This window comes from Osmia bicornis, unplaced genomic scaffold (genome assembly GCF_907164935.1).
Source record: "Osmia bicornis bicornis unplaced genomic scaffold, iOsmBic2.1, whole genome shotgun sequence".
Taxonomy (NCBI): Eukaryota; Metazoa; Arthropoda; class Insecta; order Hymenoptera; family Megachilidae; genus Osmia; species Osmia bicornis.
This window is the reverse complement of record NW_025791069.1, coordinates 196,515-221,695: the sequence shown is the minus strand read 5'-3', so window position 1 is coordinate 221,695 and position 25,181 is coordinate 196,515. Positions and strand designations below refer to the sequence as shown.

Genomic DNA, 25,181 nt, shown 5'->3' with positions numbered 1-25,181 from the left:
ATCAGCCTCCTCATCCGCTCAAACCACCGAGTAGAAACTCGGTGCAGCCGTCAAAGCATCAGATCACAAAACTCTCCTCGCAACCGCTCAAGCTATGCTCACCACCTCAACAACAGCTCACCAAATCCGCATCTTAATCGATCCAGGTTCCGAAATCTCGTTCATCTCCGAAGAACTCACCCGTCTGCTCAACCTTCGGAGACACAGATCATCCATCACAATCATTGGTGTTGGTGGAACAAAATCAACTGAAACAAAGGGTGTGGTCACTGTCACACTCCAATCAATGCATTCACAACAGACTGTCTGCATCCAGGCGCACGTGCTCACAGCCGTATCGACAATCCTGCCATCGTTCTCAATGAGAACTCCGGATTGGCCTCACATTAGAAAATTGAGGTTGGCGGACAATGATTTCTTGACACCACGACCAGTCGATTTAATCATTGGAGCGGATTTCTACGGAAGGATCATCAAGCCAAATATCATCAAGGGCTCACCAACAACACCAATTGCTCAACTTTCCATTTTTGGATGGCTCGTCATTGGCCCAGTCAACGAATCACATGCAAATACTCATTATTCACATTTTGCAGTTGCTCAAGACGACCAGAGCAATCTGCAAGAGCTGCTCACCAAATTCTGGGTTCAAGAGGAATCACCAATGGATACTCCAAGCACGCTCACTCCGGAGGAAGAAGAATGCGAATCACATTTCTGTGCGACTCACACTCGTGATCACACTGGAAGGTACATCGTTCGCATTCCACTCAAGGCACCAGCATCGCTCATAGGCAATTCACACAAGATTGCTCAAAGATGTCTACAAAGCACGTTGCGACGACTCTCCAAGGATTCAACATACAACCAGCTCTACGTCGAGTTCATGAAAGAGTACGAAGAATTGGGACACATGGTAAAGGCTCCAGATCACCAACGAATCTCATCAAGATTATTAGTATATCTACATTCGATATAATGTAATATACTGGTTCGTTACTACAGATCAATGTACATTTAATAACAGTATCATTATTAGTGTATCTACATTAGATATAATGTAATATACTGATACCTTCCTACAGATCAGTGTACATTTAATAACAATATCATTATTACTATATCCACATTAGAAATAATGCGTTCTCGGCGAGAATTAGAGTTTTCGGAAAAGGCGTGGATTCCGTCTTTTCAAAGACGTGGGCGTCGAGGAGAAGATGAACGACACAGCTTAGCGGTCACTAATTGTGTATAACCTATATTTTTTACAAAATGAGCCGGTGAATGTAGCACTACAAAAATCACACTTGTGTTTTCATTTGGGATTACACGATTCACATACTTCGCGGTGCAAGGCACTGAATTGAAATTACAAATGCTCTAAACTCGAGTATAGATAAAGCTCCTGGTCGTTGCTGTCGCTTGATAATCGCTCTCTCAATAGCTTTCGCATTAATGCCGTAACGGTTCGAATTTAGGAGTTTTAATATTGGCGAGCGCTCGGATCGGTGGTTAGACAGCGCAGCAGCGATTACTTTTACGTATTTGGTGAAGACGGAATTATCGATCCATGTTACCGACCGAGATATTCGTACGAGTTTGAAGTGCGAAAATCGTACACGTACACACGTTATGAAGATGCAGAAACACCGTGGCCCCTTTCTTTGAGGTAACTCTGCACTATTCGAAGCTGTATTCACTATTCCCAGCTGTAAATGCCACGTCCAGCGCAGCTGTGGAGAAGAAGAACAAGCCGAAGAAGAAATATCTCGGAATATGTGCGTCACGCCCCGTTCCTTGAGGTACATCTGCAGATATGTCGGAAGCGGTGCGAGCTATCGCAAAATGTTAAGAGACCTTTTTTGTAGGAAATTAAATTTCCTACTATTTATGTTGTACGACATTTTTTGATCAGATGCGTAGTTTTGGAGCTATGGCTCCAAAAAACGCGGAATTTCACTGCGAATCGTTTCCAATTTACGAAAATTATCCTTAAATAATGTCCAATGTTTATAATTAACACCCCGAACACCGGAAACACGACGTCGAAATGTCGCGTAACACGCACATCACGTTTTCCTTATTCAACAATCAATTAACACAATATTTAATGAAAAAACGACACAATAGCACTTCCGAACACATAATAAAAATGATTTTACGAAAAAACGCGAATAACTAAGCCGCTATCCACCGCGTTGAAAATCTAACCACGGAGCGACCACGAAAGACGTCCGCTCTTCTCGACTCGTCGAGCGGGAATCCTACCTTTTTTTTTTCGTGGGGAAATCTTACATAAGACCCCCCGCCACCCATGGGGGAGGGCAGCGGGGGAGTGTCAGATTCCTATTGACGAAAACCCCACGGCGACCTCCTCTGGCGTATGGCAGAGGCTCCGGGACCTGATTACTATAACTCCGGAGCCTCCCACGCCGTGAGCTAAAAGCGCCCCTCTCCGGGGGCGTAACAACTCCCCCAGCCGGCACCAGGGATAGCAGCCGGTGCCGGCTCCATCGCGGGGGAACTGCGTGCATTGGCGGCCGGGCCCCCCAGCCCGTACCGCCTGCAGTCCCCGCGCCTCGATCTCCTCACAGGCTACGGGGAGGAGCAACCCCCCGCCCGCCCGCGAGGATGGTCGGGCGCTGTCCTTCGCTCCGGCGGCTTCCTGAGCCGTAGCCGGCCACCCTCCAGGGGGACTCCCTCGGCTCCGCTGCCCCCCCTCCCTGGGGGGCCAGCGCCACTCCCAGCCTGGGAGGGAGACGCTACTCTCCGCCCGGAGTCACCCGGCCACCCAGAGGCGGTCGGAGAGGGGCCCCCGATTGAGAACGGGGTCCCCACCGGCCCGCCCCCGGGTCCGACCGGGGTCCGGGCTCATTTCGTTCGGGGCGGGAGGGTACACCGCGAACCCTGCCACCCCCACAAGAAACACCCCCCGTGAAATCTCCCGAGGAACGCGGGCCCGAGGCACGCGGGCCCTCCCGCTTCACTACCCCGTCCCGCATCCGTCGCGCCGAGGGGGCAAATAGCGAAAACTGCCATCGCTCCCCCGCACGGCCCTCCATTCTGTCTCGCCGGCAAGCATCTGTCTCACGACGCCTGCCGGCGAGAGATCCTCCCCTATTTCTGCCTTCAGGGCGTGGCGGGCCACCGCAAACACCGGGAACTCCGCCAGCCTGTGCTGTGCGGCGGCCTGCGCCGCCCCGCAGAGCCAACAGTGGGGGGTCCATTCCCTGTTCCTCCGGCACAGGAACTCCCCGAACACCCCGTGTCCGCAGAGCACCTGTGTGACCCGGAACGACGGGGCGCCGTGGCCGCGGTCCCGCCACTCCGATGTCATCGGCAGAACCGCCCCGACGGCGCGGGTACCGGCGGCAGCCCCCACTGTTAGGGATCTCTGCCACCTTTCCGCTGCGACCAGTCGGGCCTGGCTCCGGTGTTCCTCCCCGGCGGGTCCTCCTCGGCCTGGCGGAGGGCTCGCGAATACCAGTATGTACTGGATTCGACCTCCGCCTGGTACCGGAGTCGGATGAGACCCGCCAGGACCATCGCTCCCTCGTAGGATGTCGTGCAGTAGCCCCGCACGATCCTGATGGCCAGCCGGCGCTCCACTCGCCGCAGCAGAGTGCAACTGTGCCTGCTGACCGCCAGATCGCCGGCCCACATCGGAGTCCCGAATAGGGCTATGGACCGGACGATTCCCACGTATAGGCGGCGAACCCTCACTCTCGGCCCCCCGAGGTTGGGCAACAGGCGGCCAAGATTGGTCGCCACCTGTTCTAATCGGGGAGCCAGGCGGTCGAAGTGAACATCGAACCGCCAGTGGCTGTCGAGATACAGACCGAGGTATCGAAGACCCCGGCCGATCACGATCCGGCACCCGTCGACCTCGAGCCAGAGCTGGGCCGGAGGGGCTACGCCACGCCGAGGCTCGAAGAACCACATGGCCTCGGTCTTGTGAGGAGCCTGCGCCAGACCCAGCGCCCGGATCACTCTTCGCACGATGGCGACCCCCACCTCGGCACGGCGGCAGGTCCTCAACCAGTCCCGCCTGGTGGCCAGCAGGTAGTAGTCATTTGCGAATACCGTGGCCCACACCCCGGGCGAGATGATCACCCGCAGCGCCGTGTTGTACCCCACGTTCCATAAGGGGGGGCCCAGTTTGGACCCCTGGGGCACTCCGCAGTCGACCTCCCTCCAGTGCTGCGTACCGTCTCGGCCCGTGTACAGTATCCCTCTGCCATCCAGGAAGGCCCCGATGATCCTCTGCAGATACGGGGGGACGTTGTGGTGAAACAGCGCCCCCCGTATCGTCCCATGGGGCAGGGTGTTGAACGCGTTTGTAACGTCCAAGGAGACGCCCAGCGCCACCCCACCCCGGGACGACGCCGGCTCGGCGAGGGTGCGCACCCGCTGGATAGCGTCGATGGTGCTGCGACCCTTGCGAAATCCGACCTGGATGTCGGCCAGATCGGGGCCAACGCTCGACAGGTGGTGGACGAGGCAGTTTGCGATGACACGCTCGAATAGCTTTCCCACCTCGTCCAACAGCACAATGGGCCGGTACGCAGAGGGAGAATCTGCGGGCCGTCCGTCCTTTCGGGGGAGGAGCAGCCGCCCCTCCTTCCAAATCGAGGGGAACACCCTCTGCTCCAAAGCGGCGCTGAAGAGGCGGCACAGCCTCAGACCTAGGATGCCGGACGCGATAACGCAGGCGCGGCCGGGGATGCCGTCCGGGCCCGGGGCGGTGTGCTAGGCCCCGAGCCTTCTGACGGCATCGTCCAGCTCCTCCTCTGTGACCCCCAGGTCGGCGGACCAGACGACGGGCTCCGCCGGCCCTTGCTGGTGGTGCGGGTGCGACGTTCCCCCGGAACGGGGGAAGAGGGTGTCTATTACCCGCGTCAGCAGCTGGGGGTCCAGGCTCTCCGAGACCGGGGGCGCCCGTGCGCGGAGCTTGCCCATGACTATCCGGTAAGGGCGCACCCACGGGTCCTCGTCCAGAGAGCCCTGGAGCTCCTCCCACGCCCGGGATTCCGCGTCCCTGATGGCCTGCCTCAGGGCTACCACGAAGACCTGGTATGTGCCCCTCAGCAGATCCTCCCTCGCCGGGTCGCGGACTCGAGCGCTTCGGGCGCGCTTCCATTGGCGCCGGGCGTGCTGACACTCGGATCGGAGATCCGCAATGTCGCCCAACCACCAGTACACCGCCCTCCGGGGGGGCAGGCGCGGGGCCCGGGGCATGGCGGTGTCGTATATTGCGGTCATCGCCTCCCGGAACCACTTGGCCTCCCCCTCAACGTCCACGACTGGCCCGGCCGGAAGAGTTGGCCAGGACACGGCAAGGGCTGCGGCCATCAGCATGTCCTTGTCCAGCCTCCTCAGCACCCAGCCAGACGCAGTGGCGGGCCACGCGCCGGCCGGGGAGCAGCGGGGAGGGAGTAGCCGAAGGTGATGTATAGATGATCACTCAGCGTCTCCCGCGCCGCTACCCTCCAATTTTGTACCATGCGCCCGGCCACAGGGGACGCCCAGCCCAGATCCATAATGGATTCCCCCTGAGCGCGAACGCAGGTGCTGGCGGAGCCCCTGTTCAGGAGCAGAAGCCCCGCGCCAGCCGCCCAGAGCAGTACCGCCCCTCCTCTCGCGTCGGTCCTCGGGGAACCCCAGGCTTCGGCCTTGGAGTTGAAATCCCCGAGGACCAACGTCGGCCGGGTGTGGGAGCTAACCACGACGCTCCTCAACCGGTCCAGGAACTCCTCTAACCGCTCCAGGGACCAGCTGGGCGGCGCGTACATGCCCACCACTGCTAAGCCCACCCAGTCAACGGCCACGAAACCCCGCCCCCGTGCTAAGACATCGGCGGGCGGGGGGACGTGCCGACCCCCCAGGACGATGGCGGCGGAGCCCGCCGCATCGCCGAACCAGTTGGGTCGGTCCAGTTCGCGGTACGGCTCCGACACCACCGCAACCTCAATCTGCCACTCGGCCAGGGTTTGTAGCAAAAGGTCCTGCGCCCCGGCCGAGTGGTTGATGTTGGCCTGCAGGAAAGGACTCTTAGGCCCCATTGCGCGCCGGCTCCACCGCTCCTTCCACAGCTGCTCATGCGTTGCTGGGGCCCGCTACCCCAGTGGGCGATGCAGCCGGGGACTGCTTCGCGCTCGACTTTTTGGCGGACTTCTTCCGCCCTTTCTTCGCGGAGACCGACGGGCATCCTCTGGTCCCCATCCTGTGCCCCGCGGGCCGCCCTGAATCGGTGCACAGGGGGCACCGCGGCGGGGCCGTACAGCCACTGGCTCGATGGTCCAGATCGCCGCAGTTGAAGCAGCGATCCGAACGATCGACCCCGCAGGGACACCGCTGCGTGACATGTCCAGTCTCCAGGCAGCCGTAGCACTGCAGGGGGCGAGCCCCCAGGGTCTCGATCCGTGCTACGGACCAACCGACCCTCAGCCTCCCCGCGTCGACGACCTTGTTGGCTGCGGTGAGCGGGCACCACACCCAGACCCTCCCCAGGCCACGGGGTGGGGCGCGAATATCCCCCCTTGACCTCCTCCGCGGTGCAGGCTCCTCCGGTTGCCACCGCCGCTGCTACCTCCTCCCGGGTGACCAAATCGTCTAGCCCGATGAGGCGGATCTCCCCATCTTAACTGGGCACGCGTTAAGGCTGGGCAGGCCGAGGAGGCGGCTAGCCAGGGCCGCCGCTTTTGCCGCCCTCTCCGTCCCGGCGGTCTCGTCCTTGGGATCGCACGCCTGGGCCGGAGATCGGTGATGCCGATCTCCGTGATGTCGACCTCCTGCCTGGCCCTGATCATGGCCTCACAGCAAGTGGTCTTCGCCCCGGGCGCGACCGTTAGCGTGACCACCAAGGTTTTGGGTGGGCGGACGAGGCGGGGCTTCTTTGTGGCCTCCTTTGTTGCCTTGCCCCCCGCGCTTCCCTCCTTTCGTGTAGCCGGCGCCACACCCTTCTTCTTCGCCGCCTCTGCCTTCTTGGCTTTGCGGCCTATCACCTTGGACCACACCTCGGTCTCCTGGCGGTGGTCCTCCTGGATTTTTGCCATCCTGTCGGCAACGAACGAGCCGGAGGAGGCCGTAGGGCGGGAAAGCGCGCGAGTCCCAGCCGCCCTCGAACCCTTTTTCTGGGGCTGCGGTGTTCCCCCGGATGTCGTGGGATCCCCGCGCTGTTGCCTCTGCCCGTTCCCCTGCCGTTCAGAGGTGGCAGGAGGGGTGCACCCGGCGAGCCCGCTCCCCGACGAGCTCCCGCCGGAGGTCGACCACGCTCCGCGCGACGAGGGCAGCGATGCCATCCATGAGCGCGGCCGTCCCCGACGCCCCGCCCCCCCCTTGGCGGCCGGGGCCACGTGCTCGGTGGGGTCTTCCACGGCCCGCCCCCCTGCGGTCGCGGCAGGCGAGGGTGAACGCACCGGGGCGGGGTCCTCCGTCTCCTCCAACGTGGTAGCCCTCCGACAGCTCCTCTTCGGCCGGGCCTCCTGCTCCAGCGGGGACGCCGGCCGCGACGCCTTCCAGGTGTCAGGGGAGAGCCCCCAGCTACCGCCCCAACGTCACAATCTCCTCCAGTTGTGATGCTATTTTGGCGTCGCGGAGCTGTAATTGGGCCCTGTGCTCCTCCGTTTCGCGGTCGTCGCGTTGCCGCGCGGCCCTCAGCCCCAGCTCGTTTACGACCGCCTCCACTTCGCGGGATGCCTCCCTGAGGGCACGGACACACGTGCCCTTGAGGTTTTTGGAGCACCCCGCGATCTTGTCGACCATTACGGCGCGCGCCACAAGGTCTGGCGAGGGGAGTTGGCGCACCACCAGCGCGATTTCCTCCGCCTCCCTCAGCTTCAGGGCCGACCGGCTTGGCTGGCGGGGGACCGCGCCGACGTCCAGCAACTCCCTAGTTGCCTGGAGCTCCATCTCCTCCCGCTGTAGACGCAGCAATTCTTCTTTCTTCGCGGCAAGGGCCACGTAGTCCCCCGATGTATAGGGGCGTCCCCTCTTTGCCACAGCCGAGGTGCTGGGGGTCGTGGGTGGCACCGCGATCACCGACCCATCCGACTCCTCCTCGCTGTCAACCGGCTGTCGCCAGAATCCCCTGTCAGAGGCAGCAGCAGGAGCCCTGCTGCCCCTGGTGGATCCCGCCGACATGGCTCGCGCCCTTCTGGACCGAGCGGGAGCCGCGGCCCTCCTGGGCCCCGGCTGCGCCGTCTCCTCATCCCTCGCTGACCTGACCGTGTCAGGTTCCCTTGCCTGGTTTGTCATCGTTTCGTCCCGTCCTGCGTTTTGTTTTTGGTTTGTAGACTTTTCCATGTTCGTCCCAGGAGAAGGTCGGATCCTAGGTCCTCCCAGGCAGAGCCGCCTTACCTGGGTAAGGCAGATACACCCGTGGTTGGTCGCTAGAGACTGGTGCACCCACCAGCCACCTCTGGTGCTAACTCCAGGGGCGCCCTCCTCACCGGGTGCCGCAGCTTGGGGCTAGGGATTTTTGAAGAGATTGTCATCCTCGCAGGCCGGTCGGTTAAGGCAAGCCTCCCGTTCCAGCGAAACGTGACCACTGGATTACGGTATAATTGCTAGGGCACTCCGGGTTCGCTACCCGCGCCAGACTGCCACGCAGCCTGGCCCCTGGAGAACTGAACGACGCTGCAGCCGCCTTTTCGCCTCTCCGACCCAGGCCTTACCGGCAAGGGAGGCCCTGCCAGGATCCGTAGATCCCACCGGCATCGCGCCGGGTTATCTGCGAGGCTACTTCGACAGCAGCAAACGCCCCCGTTTCAGTCGCCTTGTACGACAGGCAGGGTTTACCGTGTCTGTATTCTATGCCGCAGTCACAGGGGAGGTTTTGATGGGTTTTCCTTCCCTTGGAGCTTGGTCCGCGGGAGCTATTTTATTTCACTCCTACCCTGCATGCACTCCGAAAAGTGCATGGCCAGCATTCCCCTATCCGCCACCTGGAGACGCGCCACTTTTTTTTTTTTTTGGTTCAGTTGGAAGAGGAAATGCGTTTGCGCACGCGCGGGTTGGTTCCCCTTTTCGTCTATTCGGCTAGAGGGGACCCGGGCAGTGTGGGACTCATGTCCGCCCTGAAGGGGCAGCCTGGCGCCCGTGAGGAGAGGGCAAACCCAAAGAGGCAACGCCAGAAGGGGGCAACCTGGCAACCCAACCCTTAAGGGTTGAGTTTAGCCCAAGAGTAGGCCACAGCCCTGAAAGGGCGACCTAGACGGGCAGCCCAGAGTGGGCACTCCCGAGGCTGGACATACTACCCACTACAACGTCTCCCCTAACGTGGGCCGCCGGCACCTTCTCACTCGTTAGCATTCATAAAGGAATACCAGCGTATAGCCACAACGACGCTTCGGCACTTCAGCGCATTTCGCGTTATTGCGGCCGCCCGCAAAAACGCCATGCGCTAGGCACATGGGGCATCTGCGGATCCACGCCGTTGCCCCTCCGATCCAGCGGTAGGACATTTTCAACCTGTACGGTAAGGCACAGGATTTTTCTTCGGCCACGACCAGGAACCGAAGTAAGCCCATTCCGGGTGGTCGCGTCATGTGTTCACCTGCCAGGGCAGGAGCTTGCTCTTCGACACGGCCAGGAACCGGGATATCGTATCTCTACGGCTGACCGTGTCCATCTTCGTCCACCATGGTTGGTTGATAATGATGATGTGGCTTATCCTAGATGTCATCACGCCCACCTGACGTTCCACGAGGAAAGGCCATTTTTCTTCAGCAACGATCGGCACCGGAGCTCCTGCTCATATCGTGTTTGGTATCATTTTAATCAGAAAAACGTCACAAATATCTTGGTAACAGTTTGTTAAGAAAAAAATGAAAAATAACAAAGTTCAGTCGTTGCAGTAGTATTATGTCACTGATGTATCCAATTCCAAATCATATTATCTCGTGCCTCAAGTGTCATGTTTCCACTTGACATAGCATTTCGGTCCTTCGCCTGGGTATGTTGTTTTTACGTTTCAAGTGGTTTCCGAACCAATCCTTTGAACGACAAGAAACCGACAATTTTCGGATCGGCCCGTTCCTTCGCCTCCGTATCACAGACCAATAGAACTTTCGATACTCGGCAACGGAAAAATCTCTGGAAAATTAACATTGTCCTTTTTCAATAATCACACAGGTGATTATTAACATTGCTCTTTTATGTACAGCGTAGCACCGAAGATAATTGATCTGTTTAAATATATTTAGACGATAAAATTTGTCTAAATTAAATTAGATTAAATTCATAAATAATTTCATCGCTTTTGAAATGAATCCAATAATACCGCAAGATTTCAAATAAATTGAAACCCAAGTGACGGCACGAAACGCTATGTCAAGTGCCAACGCATGAACCTTTCCTTCGATGCAACAGCAAAGAATCGACAAATTTTTCGGATGGATCCGTTGCCTCCGTTCCTTTGGAACGCCACGCAGCAAAACGAAACTCCTCGCCTGTAGTGGCCCAGTCCTATTGCCTAACCGTTTATATCAAGAAACGAAGAAATGTTGTCCGCGCCGCAGCATGCCGTTTCATGCAACGAGGCAACGTCTGCCTATTCAAAAGGGTTCGGAACGGTGATACGATACGGGCGTTTGATACTGGTGGATACCCGGGTTTAGGCAGCGATGCACCTGCGAAGCTGATAGGTCCGACCGCTGCTATGCGTGCGGAGAGTCGGGCCACGTGGCTAGCAAGTGTAGCGCTACCCCGCGGTGCCCCCTCTGTGCGGACCTGGGGCGGCCCGCGAGGCATCGATTGGGGGCAAAAGGTTGTGCCCCCTCGTCCTCCCAGAGGAAGAAGAATAGTGCCGTTGAAGGGGCAGGAACAGCCCCCAAGGAACAGGCATCAAGGACCAAGCCTGCGGAGTCGAAGAAGGGGGGCAAGAAAAATCCCCCTGCCACGTAGGCGAGTAAAAATGCCGCGGAGGCGGCTCGTAAAGCCTAGGTATGAGGCCCAAGGGCCCTATACTTCAGGCCAACTTGAACCAATCAGCCAGGGCTCAGGACATGTTGTTCCAAACCCTGGCCGAGTGGAAGGCTGGGTTGGCGGTGGCCGCGGAGCCGTACCGAGTCTTCGACAGACCAGATTGGTTCGGGGACGAGGATGGCTCCGTGGCGATTATTGGCACCGCAGTATCCCCACACCCCGCGCCACTGGAACGGGGCCGGGGGTTCGTCAGCGTGCTGTGGGGTGAAATAGCGGTGGTGGGGCTCTATGCCCCGCCCAGATGGCCTCTCGCGCAATATGAACAGTACCTGGACCGGGTGGGGGACTTTGTCTCCCGTTGTTCCCCCCGGCCAGTGCTAGTCCTCGGGGACTTTAATGCCCATGCGTCACTTTTGGGCTCACCGAGGACAGACGCGAGAGGAAGGGCGGTTGTAAATTGGGCGGCGCTGCTGGGAATCCACCTGCACAATGTGGGGTCTGTTAGCACCTGCGTGCGTGCCCAGGAGGAGTCTATAGTCGATCTGTCTTTCGCTACTCCCCTGGCCGCGCGTATGGTGCAGAGATGGAGGGTGGTGGAAGAGGCGGTCACACTTAGTGACCATCTATACATCCGCCTCGACCTTACGACCACCGCCCGCCGCCCCTGTGGACCACCACCGCTACGATGGGCGCTGAAGAGGATGGACGAGGACGTGCTGATGGCTGCAGCCCTCGCTCTGGCCTCGCTGCCAACACCTGCCGGGCCGGTCGCGGACATTGGGGAGGAGGTAGAATGGTTCCGGGGAGCCATGAAGGCAGTGTGCGACGCCGCTATGCCCCGGGCTAAGAACCTCCCCAACCGGGCCGCCTGCTGGTGGACGGGCGAAATTGGTGATTTGAGACGAGATTGTTTCGCAGCCCGTCGCCAGTGGCAAAGGGCCCGCAGAAGAAGGACATTCCGCGACCCAGCGAGGGAGGAGGATCTCTACGGGCAGTACCGAGGTTTGGAGACTGCCCTACAGGCAGCCATCAGGGAGTCTAAATCCCGGTCATGAGACGAACTCCTAGGCTCTCTCCAGAAGGACCCATGGGGGCGCCCATACAAAATGGTGATGGGCAAGCTTAAGCCCTGGGCGCCCCCGGTCACGGAGAGCCTCGACCCCTAGGTTTTGGGACGGGTAGTCGACACTTTGTTCCTACGATAGAGTGAACACACCCGCCCCCCGCCGGACCACGAGGAGGTGGCTCGTTCCGACGAACTGGGGGTCACGGAGGAGGAGCTGGCCGGGGCGATTAAACGGATGGGGCCCGGAACACTGCTCCGGGCTCCGACGGCGTCCCCGGCCGTGCCTGGGTGAAGGCTCTACGCGTCCTCGGTCCGAGTTTGAGACGCCTCTTCAGCGCCTGCATTAAGGATGGAGTCTTCCCAGAACAGTGGAAGACGGGGCGGTTAGTCCTCATCCGGAAGGATGGGCGACCCGCCGACAGTCCCTCGGCCTAGCGGCCCATCGTGCTGTTGGACGAGGTGGGGAAGTTGTTCGAGCGGATTCTGGTACCCCGCCTCGTCCAGCACCTGTCCCAGGAGGGTCCCGACTTGGCCGAGTCGCAACATAGCTTCAGGCGGGGGAGCAGCACTATCGACGCAATCCAGTCGATGCGCTCCGGCTGTGACTCGGCCACGTCCCGGGGCAGGGTGGCGTTAGGCGTTAGTCTAGACATCGTCAACGCCTTCAACACCCTGCTTCACGGGACGATAAGGGGGGCGCTGATACGCCACAAGGCGCCCCCCTACATGAAGAGGATTGTCGGCGACTACCTCCGGGACAGGAAGATTGTGTACGCCAGATGCACGAGAGGGACACGGACTGTGGCGTACCCCAGGGTTCTGCGAAAGGTCCCACACTTTGGGACCTGGGGTACGACCCGGTCTTGCGGGTCGAGCTCCCGACCGGTGTGAGCCTCACGTGCTTCGCAGATGATACGCACATGTTGGCGGTCGGTCGGGGGTGGAAAAGGACTAGCCGCCTCGCCTAGATTGGAGTCGCTGCCGTTGCCGCGGGGATTCGGCGGCTGGGGCTTCAGCTAGCTCCCCACAAAACCGAGGCGATGTGGTTTTAATCGCCTCGGCGTGGGGTTGCGCCACCGCCCCAGTCGGTGGTCCATGTGAGTGGAGTCGACGTCCAGGATGGGAAGGGCCACAGGTACTTGGGCCTCCACCTGGACAGCCACTGGCGTTTCGAGCAGCACTTCGGTCGTCTGGCCCCTAGACTAGACAGGGCAAGCAACGCGCTTGCCCGTCTACTGCCCAATATCGGGGGGCTCAACGAGAAGGTTCGCCGTCTCTACGTGGGGATCGTGCGGAGCATGGCCCTCTATAGTGCGCCCATATGGGCGAACGACCTGATGGATTCCCGGCGCAGCCAGCAACTGCTGCGCCGGGCTGAGAGGAGGATAGACATCAGGGTAATCAGAGGTTACCGCACGGTCCGCTACGAGGCGGCGATGAGCCTGGCGGGGGTTGTCCCCTTCAAGTTCCAGGTAGAGGGTGACGCCAAAGTCTTCTGGCGTCTGCGTGCCCTTCGTCTGGACGGGATCCCGCCAGAACAGATGACCGAAGCTGTTGCTAGGATTAGGCGCCAGGCCCGGCAGAGATCCCTGGATCGGTGGCGACGCGAGCTCGTCGAGAGCGGCGCCACCACACAGCGCGTGGCCGGGGCGGTCCTTCCAGTGCTCAAGAAATGGAGGGACCGCGGCCACGGAAGTCTCACATTTAGGACCACACAGGTGCTCACCGGACACGGTTGTTTCGGTGAGTTCCTGCACTGGATCCGGGCGGAGGGGACGGAAGCATGCCATCACTGCGGGGCAGGGCGGGACACCGCGCAACATATCCTGGAGCACTGCCCAGCGTTTGCTCGGGCCCGTCACGCGCTCCGGTGCGAAGTTGGTGGTGATATCTCGCAGGCGGCACTTGTCAAAGAGATGCTCGCTGGCGAGAATCAATGGAGGGCGGTGACCGATTACTGCGAGACGGTCATCGCCCTGAAGGAGGAAGCGCAGCGGGGTCAGGACAGAACCGACCCCATCCGCAGAAGAACGAGGGGGCGTCGAAGGGGGAGACCCCCTGACGGCGTCACCTGAGGGAGATGGGGCGGTGGGCCGTGAAGATGTTACATACCAGGACCACCGCCCTCAACGGGGAGAAGAGGATGGGGGGAGCACCCTCTCCCCCTGAAGAGGAGTTCTGTGGGGGGACACCAGTCACCCCCCGGAAGAGGAGTACCGGGGAGGGGCGAACGCCCCTCCCCCAACACCGATCGCGCGGCCTCGCGAAAGTTATGCAGGACCGCAGGGCCGCAGGAGGCCGGGGCTGGGACCTCGCACGCGGCCCGAGGAGTGCCGTCATCGGGTGTGGCCCCCTATGGAGGCGGAGTTTGGCACGCAGGGGGAGGGCCAAAACTAGACCCTCCCCCGAGGAAGGCGGCGTCAACGTGCCATGGGTGTTTGGGCCCCGGTGTTGTTCGTCAGAGGTCCCGGGGCCCTCCCCAACACACAGCGTAGGCCACCGTGGGGGTTTCAGCCGGTAAAAATCCGGCACTACCCTCGGCTCCTCCCCAAGAGGGCTGGGGGCGTCTTTCGAAGATTTCCCCCACATAAAAAAAAAAAAAGGTTTCAGGGGGAATCCATTGTGGATCTGGGCTGGGCGTCCCCTGTGGCCGGGCGCATGGTGCAAAATTGGAGGGTGGCGGCGAGGGAGATGCTGAGTGATCATCTATACATCACCTTCAGCTACTCCCTCCCCGCCGCCCCCAGGCCGGCGCGTGGCCCGCCACTGCGTCGCTGGGTGCTGAAGAGACTGGACAAGTACATGCCGATGGCCGCAGCCCTTGCCGGGCCGGTCGCGGACGTTGAGGGGGAGGCCAAGTGGTTCCGGGAGGCGATGACCGCAATATGCGACACCCCCATGCCCCGGGCCCCGCGCCTGCCCCCCCGGAGGGCGATGCACTGGTTGTCGGGCGACATTGCGGATCTTCGATCCGAGTGTCGGCACGCGCGGCGCCAGTGGCAGCGCGCCCAAAGGGCTCGAGTCCGCGACCCGGCGAGAGATGATCTGCTGGGGGGCACCTACCAGGTCTTCGTGGTAGCCCTGAGGCAGGCCATCAGGGACGCGAAATCCCGGACCTGGGAGGAGCTCCAGGGCTCTCTGGACGAGGACCCGTGGGGGCGCACTTACGGGATGCTGATGGCAAGCTCCGCGCACGGGCGCCCCCGGTCTCGGAGAGCCTGGACCCCCAGCTGCTGACGCGGATAATAGACACCCTCTTCCCCAGTTGCGGGGGAACGTCGCACCCGCGCCACCAGCAAGGGCCGGCGGAGCCCGTCGCCTGGTCTGCCGACCTGGGGGTCACAGAGGAGGAGCTGGAAGATGCCGTCAGAAGGCTCGGGGCCAAGGACACCGCCCCGGGCCCGGACGGCATCCCCGGCCGCGCCTGGGTTATCGCGACCGGCATCCTAGGTCCGAGGCTGTGCCGCCTTTTCAGCGCCGCTTTGGAGCAGGGGGTGTTCCCCTCGATTTGGAAGGAGGGGCAGCTGGTCCTCCTCCGAAAGGACCGACGGCCCGCAGATTGTCCCTCTGCGTACCGGCCCATTGTGTTGTTGGACGAGGTGGGAAGGCTCTTCCAGCGTGTCATCGCAAACCGCCTCGTCCACCACCTGTCGAGCGTTGTCCCCGATCTGGCCGACATCCAGTTCGGGTTTCGCGAGGGTCGCAGCACCATCGACGCTATCCAGAGGGTGCGCACCCTCGCCGAGTCGGCCACGTCCCTAAGTGGGGTGGCGCTTGGCGTCTCCTTGGACGTTACAAACGCAATTCAACACCCTGCCCCATGGGACGATACGGGGGGCGCTGGTTCACCACAACGTGCCCCCGTATCTGCAGAGGATCATCGGGGCCTTCCTGGATGGCAGGTGGATACTGTACACGGGCCGCGACGGTACGCTGCACTGAAGGGAGGTCGACTGCGGAGTGCCCCAGGGGTCCAAACTGGGCCCCCGCTTATGGAACGTGGGGTACAACGCCGCGCTGCGGGTGATCCTCCCGCCCGGGGTGTGGGCCACGGTATTCGCAGATGACTACTACCTGCTGGCCACCGGGCGGGACTGGATGAGGACCTGCCGCCGTGCCGATGTGGGGGTCGCCATCGTGCGATGAGCGATCCGGGCGCTGGGTCTGGCGCTGGTTCCTCACAAGACCGAGGCCATGTGGTTCTTCGAGCCTCGGCGTAGGGTAGCCCCTCCGGCCCAGCTCTGGCTCGAGGTCGGAGGGGTGCCGGATCGTGATCGGCCGGGGGCTTTGATACCTCGGTCTGTATCTCGACAGCCACTGGCGGTTCGATGTTCACTCCGACCGCCTGGCTCCCCGATTGGAACAGGTGGCGACCAATCTTGGCCGCCTGTTGCCCAAACTCGGGGGGCCGGGAGTGAGGGTTCGCCGCCTATACGTGGGAATCGTCCGGTCCATAGCCCTAAATGGGGCTCCGGTATGGACCGGCGATCTGGCGGTCAGCAGGCACAGCTGCACCCTGCTGCGGCGGGTGGAGCGTCGGCTGGCCATCTGGATCGTGCGGGGCTACTGCACGATCCCCTACGAGGGGGCGATTGTCCTGGCGGGTCTCATCCCACTCCGGTACCAGGCGGAGGTCGAATCCAGTACATACTGGTATTCGCGAGCCCTCCGCCAGGCCGGAGAGGACCCGCCGGGGCCGACGGTCGAGGAACACCGGAGCCAGGCCCGACTGGTCGCGGCGGAAAGGTGTCAGAGATCCCAAACAGAGGGGGCTGCCGCCAGAACCCGCGCCGTCGGGGCGGTCCTGCCGATGATATTGGAGTGGCGGTACCGCGGCCACGGCGCCCTGTCGTTCCGGGTCACGCAGGTGTTCTCCGGACACGGGGAGTTCGGGCAGTTCCTGTGCCGGAGGAACAGGGAATGGACCCCCCACTGTTTGCTCTGCGGGGCGCGCGGGTCGCAGCACAGTACACGCTGGCGGAGTGCCCGGTGTTTGCGGTGGCCCGTCACGCCCTGGCGGCAGACATAGGGGAGGATCTCTCACCGGTAGGCGTCATGAGACAAATGCTTGCCGGCGAGACAGAATGGAGTGCCGTGACCACCCTCTGCGAGGAGGTCATGGCGCTCAAGGAGAGGTCGCGGACGTGGGACGCGACGACGTCGCAGGGATCCGCCGCCATAAGGGGTGCCGGGGGGTGGATGGCGGCTTTCGCTATTTGCCGCCCCGGCGCGACGAATGCGGGAGGGCCCGCGTGCCCTCCCGCCTCCTGGGGAGATTTTTCGGGGGGTGTTACTTGTGGGGGTGGGAGGGGTCGCGGTGTACCCTCCTGCCCCGGACGAAGCGAGCCCGGACCCCGGTTGGACCCGGGGGCGGGCGGGTGGGGACCCCGTTCTCAATCGGGGGCACCTCTCCGTCCGCCTCTGGGGGGCCGGGTGACTCCGGGCGGAGAGTGGCGTCTCCCTCCCACGCTGGGAGTGGCGCTGGCCCTCGCAACGGGGGTGCAGCGGAGCCGGGGGAGTCCCCCTGGAGGGTGGCCGGCCACGGATCACCGCAGCCCACAGGGGGTCGACTCGGCGGGCCGCAGGCGCCCGGTTTGGGCGCCATTGCACGCAGTCCTGCGGTATAGCCGGCACCGGAATCCGGCGTAGTGAAGGACAGCGCCCGACCTTCCTCGCGGGCGGACGGGGGGTTGCTCCTCCCCGTAGCCTGTGAGGAGATTGAGGCGCGGGGACTGCAGGCGGTACGGGCTGGGGGGCCCGGCCGCCATTGCACGCAGTTCCCCCGCGATGGAGCTCGCACCGGGTGCGACCCTGGTGCCGGCTGGGGGAATCGTTACTCCCCCGGTGAGGGGCGCTTTCAGCGCATGGCGGGGGAGTCTCCGGAGTTATAGTAATCAGGTCCCGGAGCCTCTGCCATACGCCAGAGGAGGTCACCGTGAAGTTTTAGTCAGTAGGAATCTGACACTCCCCCGCTGCCCTCCCCCATGGGTGGCGGGGGGTCTTGTGGAAGATTTCCCCACGAAAAAAAAAAGGTTGGATTCCCGCTCGACGCGTCGAGCAGAGCGGACGTGTTTCCTGGTCGCTCCGTGGTTAGATTTTCAACGCGGTGGATAGCGGCTTAGTTATTCGCGTTTTTTGGTAAAATCATTTTTATTATGTGTTCGGAAGTGCTATTGTGTCGTTTTTTGATTAAATATTGTGTTAATTTATTGTTAAATAACGAAAACGTGATGTGCGTGTTACGCGGCATTTCGACGTCGTGTTTCCGGTGTTCGGGGTGTTAATTATAAACATTGGACATTATTTATGGATAATTTTCGTAAATTGGAAACGATTCGCAGTGAAATTCCGCGATTTTTGGAGCCATAGCTCCAAAACTACGCATCTGATCAAAAAATGTCGTACAACATAAATAGTAGGAAACTTAATTTCCTACAAAAAAGGTCTCTTAAGATTTTGCGATAGCTCGCACGCTTTCCGAGATATTTGATGATTTACCTCAAGGAAAGGGGCGACACGCACATATTCCGAGATATTTCTTCTTCTTCTTGTTTGTCTTCTGCACAGCTGCGCTGGAAGTGGCATTTACAGCTTCGAATAGTGAACACAGCTTAGAATAGTGCAGAGTTACCTCAAAGGTAAGGGGCCACGGTGTTTCTGCATCTTTGTAACGTGTGTACGTGTACGAATTTCGCACTTCAAACTCGTACGAATATCTCGGTCGGTATCATGAATCGATAATCCCGTCTTCACCAAATACGTAAAAGTAATCGCTGCTGCGCTGTCTATCCACCGATCCGAGCGCTCGCCAATATTAAAACTCCTAAATTGGAACGGTTACGGCATTAATGCGAAAGCAATTCAGAGAGCGATTATCAAGCAACAGCAACGACCACGTGCTTTATCTTTACTCGAGTTAAGAGCATTTTTAATTTCAATTCAGTGCCTTGCACCGCGAAGTCTGTGAATCGTGTAATCCCAAATTAAAACACAAGTGTGATTTTTGTAGTACTAAATTCACGGCTCGTTGTGTAAAAATTATTAGTTATACACAATTAGTGACCGCAAGGCTGTGTCGTTCATCTTCTCCTCGACGCCCACGTCTTTGAAAAGACGGAATCCACGCCTTTCCGAAAACTCTAATTCTCGCCGAGAACACATTATTTCTAAGGTGGATATAGTAATAATGATATTGTTATTAAATGTACACTGATCTGTAGGAAGGTACCAGTATATTACATTATATCTAATGTAGATATACTAATAATGATATTGTTATTAAATGTACATTGATCTGTAGTAGCGAACCAGTATATTACATTATATCGAATGTAGATGTACTAATAACGATATTGTTATTAAATGTATATTACATATCTAATGCAGATATAGTAATAATGATATTGTTATTAAATGTGAATTACATATGTAATGCAGATAGAGTAATAACGATATTGTTATTAAATGTTCCTTGATCTGCAGGAAGGTATCAAGATATTACACTACATCTAATGTAGATATAGTAGTAATAATGTTGTTATTTAATGTATATTACATATCTAATGCACACATAGTAATATTGATATTGTTATAAAATGTATATTACATATCCAATGCAGATATAGTAATAATGTTATTGTTATTATATGTACATTGATCTGTAGTAATGAATCAGTATATTCCATTACATCTAATGTAGATATACTAATAATGATATTGTTATTAAATGTATATTACATATCTAATACAGATTCAGTAATAATGATATTGTTATTTAATGTATATTAAATATCTAATGCACATATAAGAATAATGATATTGTTGCGCCGGGGAGTGGAGCTCGCGCTTTCCATAGTTAAATGAATACACCAGGAGCAAACTAGACTGTCTATATTTCAGTTACACAATTGGTTTAGCAATAGATCCGTACAGGTCGGCTTCCCGATACAATCTGATATTCAAAAGACGCGCGGTTGTCTAAGAGACTTCAAGCATCCGGTGACGTGTTTCCGCTCGAAACAAGGGATAGCTTCACGTTATGATTCGATGACAGCTTCGGATGGGGCAGTCGATGGCTCTTTCGATATATCAAGAAGCGGTCGATGCGTCGAAAGTGCGGGAACTTCTCACCGTCGCAACATTGCTCCCCTCCTTCAATAAGCAGTCGACCCGACCGCGGGCATCTTCATACTTGTAACCATCTTCACGTAGGCCGATCAATAAGCCAAATCAAGTCATAGTCTCTAACCTCGGGCTGTCAGTCTTCCATGGATGCTAACCTCTTCTTTAGTACCTCTGCCTGAAAGGAGGTTAAAACCAAAAGCGTAACAGTTACCTATGTGGCCCTCTCAGGCAGCTAACGTCTTGACATTCGTCCTTCGTCCCAGGGGAAAACCACTCAAAAACCCTGAGCATGACGCCGGTTCAGTGCTAACAAGTCAGCTTAGAAACCGCTCCAATTTCCTATTCGTCTTTCTTCGATTTCCAATTCTTATTAGCACTCTTCTTTCTTCGAGGAGGTCCCGACAGTTCCTCGCCCTTCCTCTTGATTCCTGGGCCTTCACGCCTTCCTCTCGAAGTCTTCTCGGATGAAGAAATTCCAGTCCAACGGGTCCACTCTACCGGGGGATGCTCCCCAGCCATCAAGCAAAATCTTTCCTCGATGGACTGGTGGTCCGGAGCATACCACAACTACGCAGTCCGATGACCAGAACCCCGAATACAAAAATCAAAATAAACGGGACACCGGCTGAGGGGATGCCCTCTTCCTCCGAAGAGAACAACACTTCCTCCATCGTTTAGACACGCGTAGCCAGCAAGTTTACCGTGGCCGAAAGAAACTTCACCCTGGCTTTGTGCGACGAAGCGTCTTCTTCTAGGGCGAGGACGTCAGAACCACCCTCCTCAGTCTCCTATTCTTGATCCTTCCCTATTTAGGTGTTTCTTCCCCGTGAATGTTCATATGGAGCGAAACGATTCACGTGAACCACCTTATGTTTAGATTTTGGGGAGCGAAATATGCGGTAGATTAACTCATTTAACCGGTTCATTCCTTCAAAGGGTCCTTCCCAATCAAACTGGAGTTCTCCTTGTTTCTTCGATGTAAGCAGTCTCTTCCTTCTATTCAAAAGCAATAGCTCCTCCGGGCAAATCCAAAAGTAGGTGAAATTCTCGTTCCAACAGAAGCATGGAAGGACTATTCAGAGTAACTTCATGTCGAGATGAACGATATGCCAATAAAACGTCGGAATCCACTCATCCCAATCCTTTTTGGGCTAAATACTGCATTAAGGTCCTCAACAACCGCTCCAGGAGTCCATCCGACTGAGGGTGCAAAAGAATTGTTCTTGTTTTCTTTATTCTCAACATCTTCATCAACTCTTTAAAGATAGTTGACTCAAAACTGCGACCCTGATCAGAATGAAGCTCCAACGGTACTCCATGCCGACTTATCACCTCCCTCACCAGGGCCGTGGAAATTGTCGTCGCTTACTGGTTCGGAAGCGGAACCACCTCTGGCCACTTCGTGAAATAATCCACCACAACCAGCGCGTACTTGTTTCCAGAAGAAAACCTTGGTAAGGGACCAACAACGTCGAGCGCGATCCTTTCAAAAGATGCCCCTACGTTGTAGACTTTCATGAGTCCTCTTCCCTTCCCCGAAGGACCTTTCTTCGCCGTACAACGATGACATCAACGACACCAATCTTCAACATTTCTTCGGTGACTAAGTCAGACAAACCGCCGTCGAACCTTGGCCAAGGTCTTACGTATTCCGAAATGTCCTCCAGAAGACGCATCGTGGCACTCTTGCAGAACCTCTTCGACTTTACTCTTCGGTACAATCAATAGTCCTTCAGCTTCTTTTCCATCAACAGACTCCCATCTTCGAAATAATAAATCCTGATGAATTTCTAAAGAGTCCCAAAGTGCCCAGAGAAACTTTGCCCCAGAAGAAAGAGCGGAAACCTCCTGCCAATCTGGTTTATGTCCTTCTCTCTTTCTTTCGTAGATAAAACCAATTTCCTCGTCTTTCCGTTGATCTTCTATCCATTCTTCAAAATTTTCGGGTTTACAAACCGTCCTGAGGATGTGATTTCCCTTTTTCTGATCCTTTTCCTCCAGACGAGTACAAGGCTTGCATTGCGAAGTTTCACAGGGTCTTCTCAAAAGACTGTCCGCATTCCCGTGATTCTTTCCCTCTCGATGCTTAATTTCAAAATCATACTCTTGCAAACGCTCAATCCACCTCGCAGTCTGCCCCTCTGGATTCTTGAATGAGAGCAGCCATCTCAAAGAAGCGTGATCAGTTCTTATCAGAAACCTTCGTCCATAAAGATAATGATGGAAGTGCTCTATGGATTTTACAATAGCCAACAACTCTCTTCTAGTAATTCCTCTCAGCCTTTCCCAACGTTTTAGAGAAAAAGGCTATAACCTTCTCTTGTCCTTCCTGGAATTGAGATAGGACTGCTCCAATTGCAACATTCGAAGCATCCGTATCAAGAATAAAATCCATCTCATGTTGAGGGTAGGCCAGAACTGGAGCTTCTACAAGATGTCTCTTCAATTCTTCAAAAGCACCTTGGCATTCTTCTGACCAACGGAAAAGCACTTTGTCCTCAGTAAGACGATGCAAAGGTTTCGCAATGGAAGAGAAACCCTTCACGAATTTCCTATAGTAGGTGCAGAGACCCAGGAAACTTCGCAGCTCAGTCCTGTTCTTCGGGATCGGCCAATTCTGCACCGCTGAAATCTTCTCTGGATCCGTCTTCACTCCATCCTCAGAAACTATGTGTCCCAAATACCTGACTTCCCGGCAAAAGAAATTACATTTCTTCGGGCTCAGTAGAAGTTTGGCGTCGCGCAAGCGGGAGAATACAACTCTTATATGCTCAATCTCTTGATCGAAGCTTTTCGCAAAAATGATTACGTCATCCAAGTAAACAAGACAAATCTTCCAGTTCAATCCTTGTAAAACATTGTCCATCAGACGCTCGAAGGTGGCTGGAGCGTTACAAAGTCCGAAGGGCATGACTTTAAATTGCCACAGTCCTGTGCCAACGCAGAAGGCGGTTTTCTCCTTGTCTTCATCATCAACTAAAATCTGCCAATATCCACTCTGTAAATCTAGCGTCGTGAACCACGTTGAACCGGCCACCGCATCCAGAGTGTCCTCGATCCTTGGCAACGGATAAGAATCCTTCTTCGTAACCTCGTTGAGACGACGATAATCCACACAAAACCTGGTACTTCCGTCCTTCTTTTTGACCAGGACAATTGGCGAAGACCATGGACTCTTTGACTTTTCAATCACCCCTTGCCGTTCCATTTTCATAAGAAGTTCCTCAACTTCGTCTCGGCGGTGCAACGGTAAACGTCGTGGGGGTTGTTTAATCGGCGAACAAGTTCCCGTGTCTATTTTATGCTGGACTACACTACATTTTCCTACTTCCTCCGAATTTTTGGCAAATATGTCTTTAAATTCAAGAAGCAGATTCCTGAATGCAAACCGTTGTTCTTCATTCAAATCTTTTCCACTGCGTATGTACAGTTCTTGAAGATACTCCGGAACGGAATCCTCTTCCTCTCTTGTGCTAAATGCCAACGGTTTCTTCATCAAATTTCTTTTTAGAAAATCAACTTCTCCATGGTGTTCTATACAAAGCTTCCCCAAGTTAAAGTCCAGCTGACAAGAATGCTTTTTGAGGAAATTTGTTCCCAGAATACACTGTTCCGCCATATCAATAAGGAGGAAATCTTCTTCGGAGTTCAAAGTACCGATTGTTACCAAGGATCGCTGTTTTCCATAAATCGGTAATTTCTCCCCAGAGATGGAGAAAATTTGGGGACTATAGAGTTTTTCCGTTCCCGCCGTGCCAAATTTGTTATTACTTCCAAATTTCTTTACATCCAGTAAATTTAAACTTGAGCCCGTGTCAAGTATTATGGGGCACTCCTTTTCTGCGACGAATCCCTCGACGCAGGACAAAACATTTCCGGCAACTCTTCGTACGACGGGGGCGAACAAAGGTGAAGCCGGAGGGTGCCCCTCTACGCCGACTTCTTCCCGTTTCCCTTCTCCGTTGAAAATTCTTCTTTTCTCTTTTCCGGACAATTCCGCCACATATGACCCTTCTTCTTGCAATTTCAGCATTCCATCTCCTGTCTTTCAAGCTTCCATTTTACCGGTCTTCTCATTTCTCTCCTTCCGGAATCCCTCTCCGAAGAATAAACCGGTTTAGTAGATGTTTCTTTTTTTGTAACGGGCGCATTAGCCATTGACTCGACTGCTTCAATCTCCAGAGCCCTGATAACAGCAGCCCTGAGAGATGTGAAACCTCCGAGCCTCAGCATCCGTTTCATTTCCTCATTAGCCAGCGAGGAACCAAATTGTGAGGCAGCAAGCTTGTCTCTAATTTCTAAAGGGCATTCGCAAAAAGCGGCCTGTGCTAGCCTCTCAATCTCCATGGCTAAATCGGAAATAGATTCCCCTTTCCGTTGTTTATAATTTTGAAACTTAACATAATTGAGGTTCTCAAAATTTTTCGTTCCATAACGGAACGCAAGGGCCGAAATTAACGCGGGAAAATCAGTCTGTTTTTTTCAACGGAAAGAGAAGTCAAAACACTCCGCGCCGGTCCCTCGAGTGATGTAACCAAGGCCAAGACCTTCCTTGGCTCATCCCAACGATTCGCCCCTGCAATCGCCTCAAACTGGAGTTTAAACTGCTCCCAGTTAGTTTTACCATCAAACTTTGGTGGTTTCAGAACGTAGCCTAAATCGGAAACGTTCCACGACACACCAGACATTCCCTGTTGAGAGACCGGAGGTGAGGGCTGGGGTATCGCGAGACCAGCAGAAGTGGAAGGACTAACAAGAAGGGCTTCACGATCCCCATCACGGACTGCCGTGGCCGAAAACATTTCTAAAAATAGTTGGAAATTGGACGATAGCACCTGATAATTGTTCTCCATCGCTGTCATCCGCTCTTCCAAGACCTTCTGGATCGCTGCAGAAGCCGTTCTCTCCTCTTGCTGTTTCTCTTCTGCGCGAGAGCGCTCCTTTTCCCATTGAGAGTTAAATGCGCGCTGCTGCTCCCTAAACTGCGTCGAGATGCTCCTCTGCAAGCCCTCGAAAAGCGTCTCCAAAGTCTCCGGAGAACCCTCGTCCCCGGCTGAAGATCGAG

At 56.5% G+C, this 25,181-nt stretch overlaps 1 protein-coding gene across 1 annotated transcript; it reads left to right on the top strand.

Annotated features, from left to right (window-relative positions):
- The first annotated feature begins 94 nt into the window (after positions 1-94).
- Positions 95-21,723, top strand: LOC123988675. The gene is made up of 2 exons (XM_046289428.1): positions 95-916; positions 21,658-21,723. The coding sequence occupies exons 1-2, from the start codon at positions 95-97 to the stop codon at positions 21,721-21,723; spliced, it is 888 nt and encodes a 295-aa protein (XP_046145384.1).
- The last annotated feature ends 3,458 nt before the right edge of the window (positions 21,724-25,181 follow it).

Coding starts and splice junctions, on each gene's coding strand:
- LOC123988675 (XM_046289428.1), top strand. CDS start 95: ATGCTCACCACCTCAACAACAGCTCACCAAATCCGCATCTTAATCGAT. Junction 917..21,657: donor ACGAAGAATTGGGACACATG/GTAAAGGCTCCA, acceptor CCTTCCCCGAAG/GACCTTTCTTCGCCGTACAA.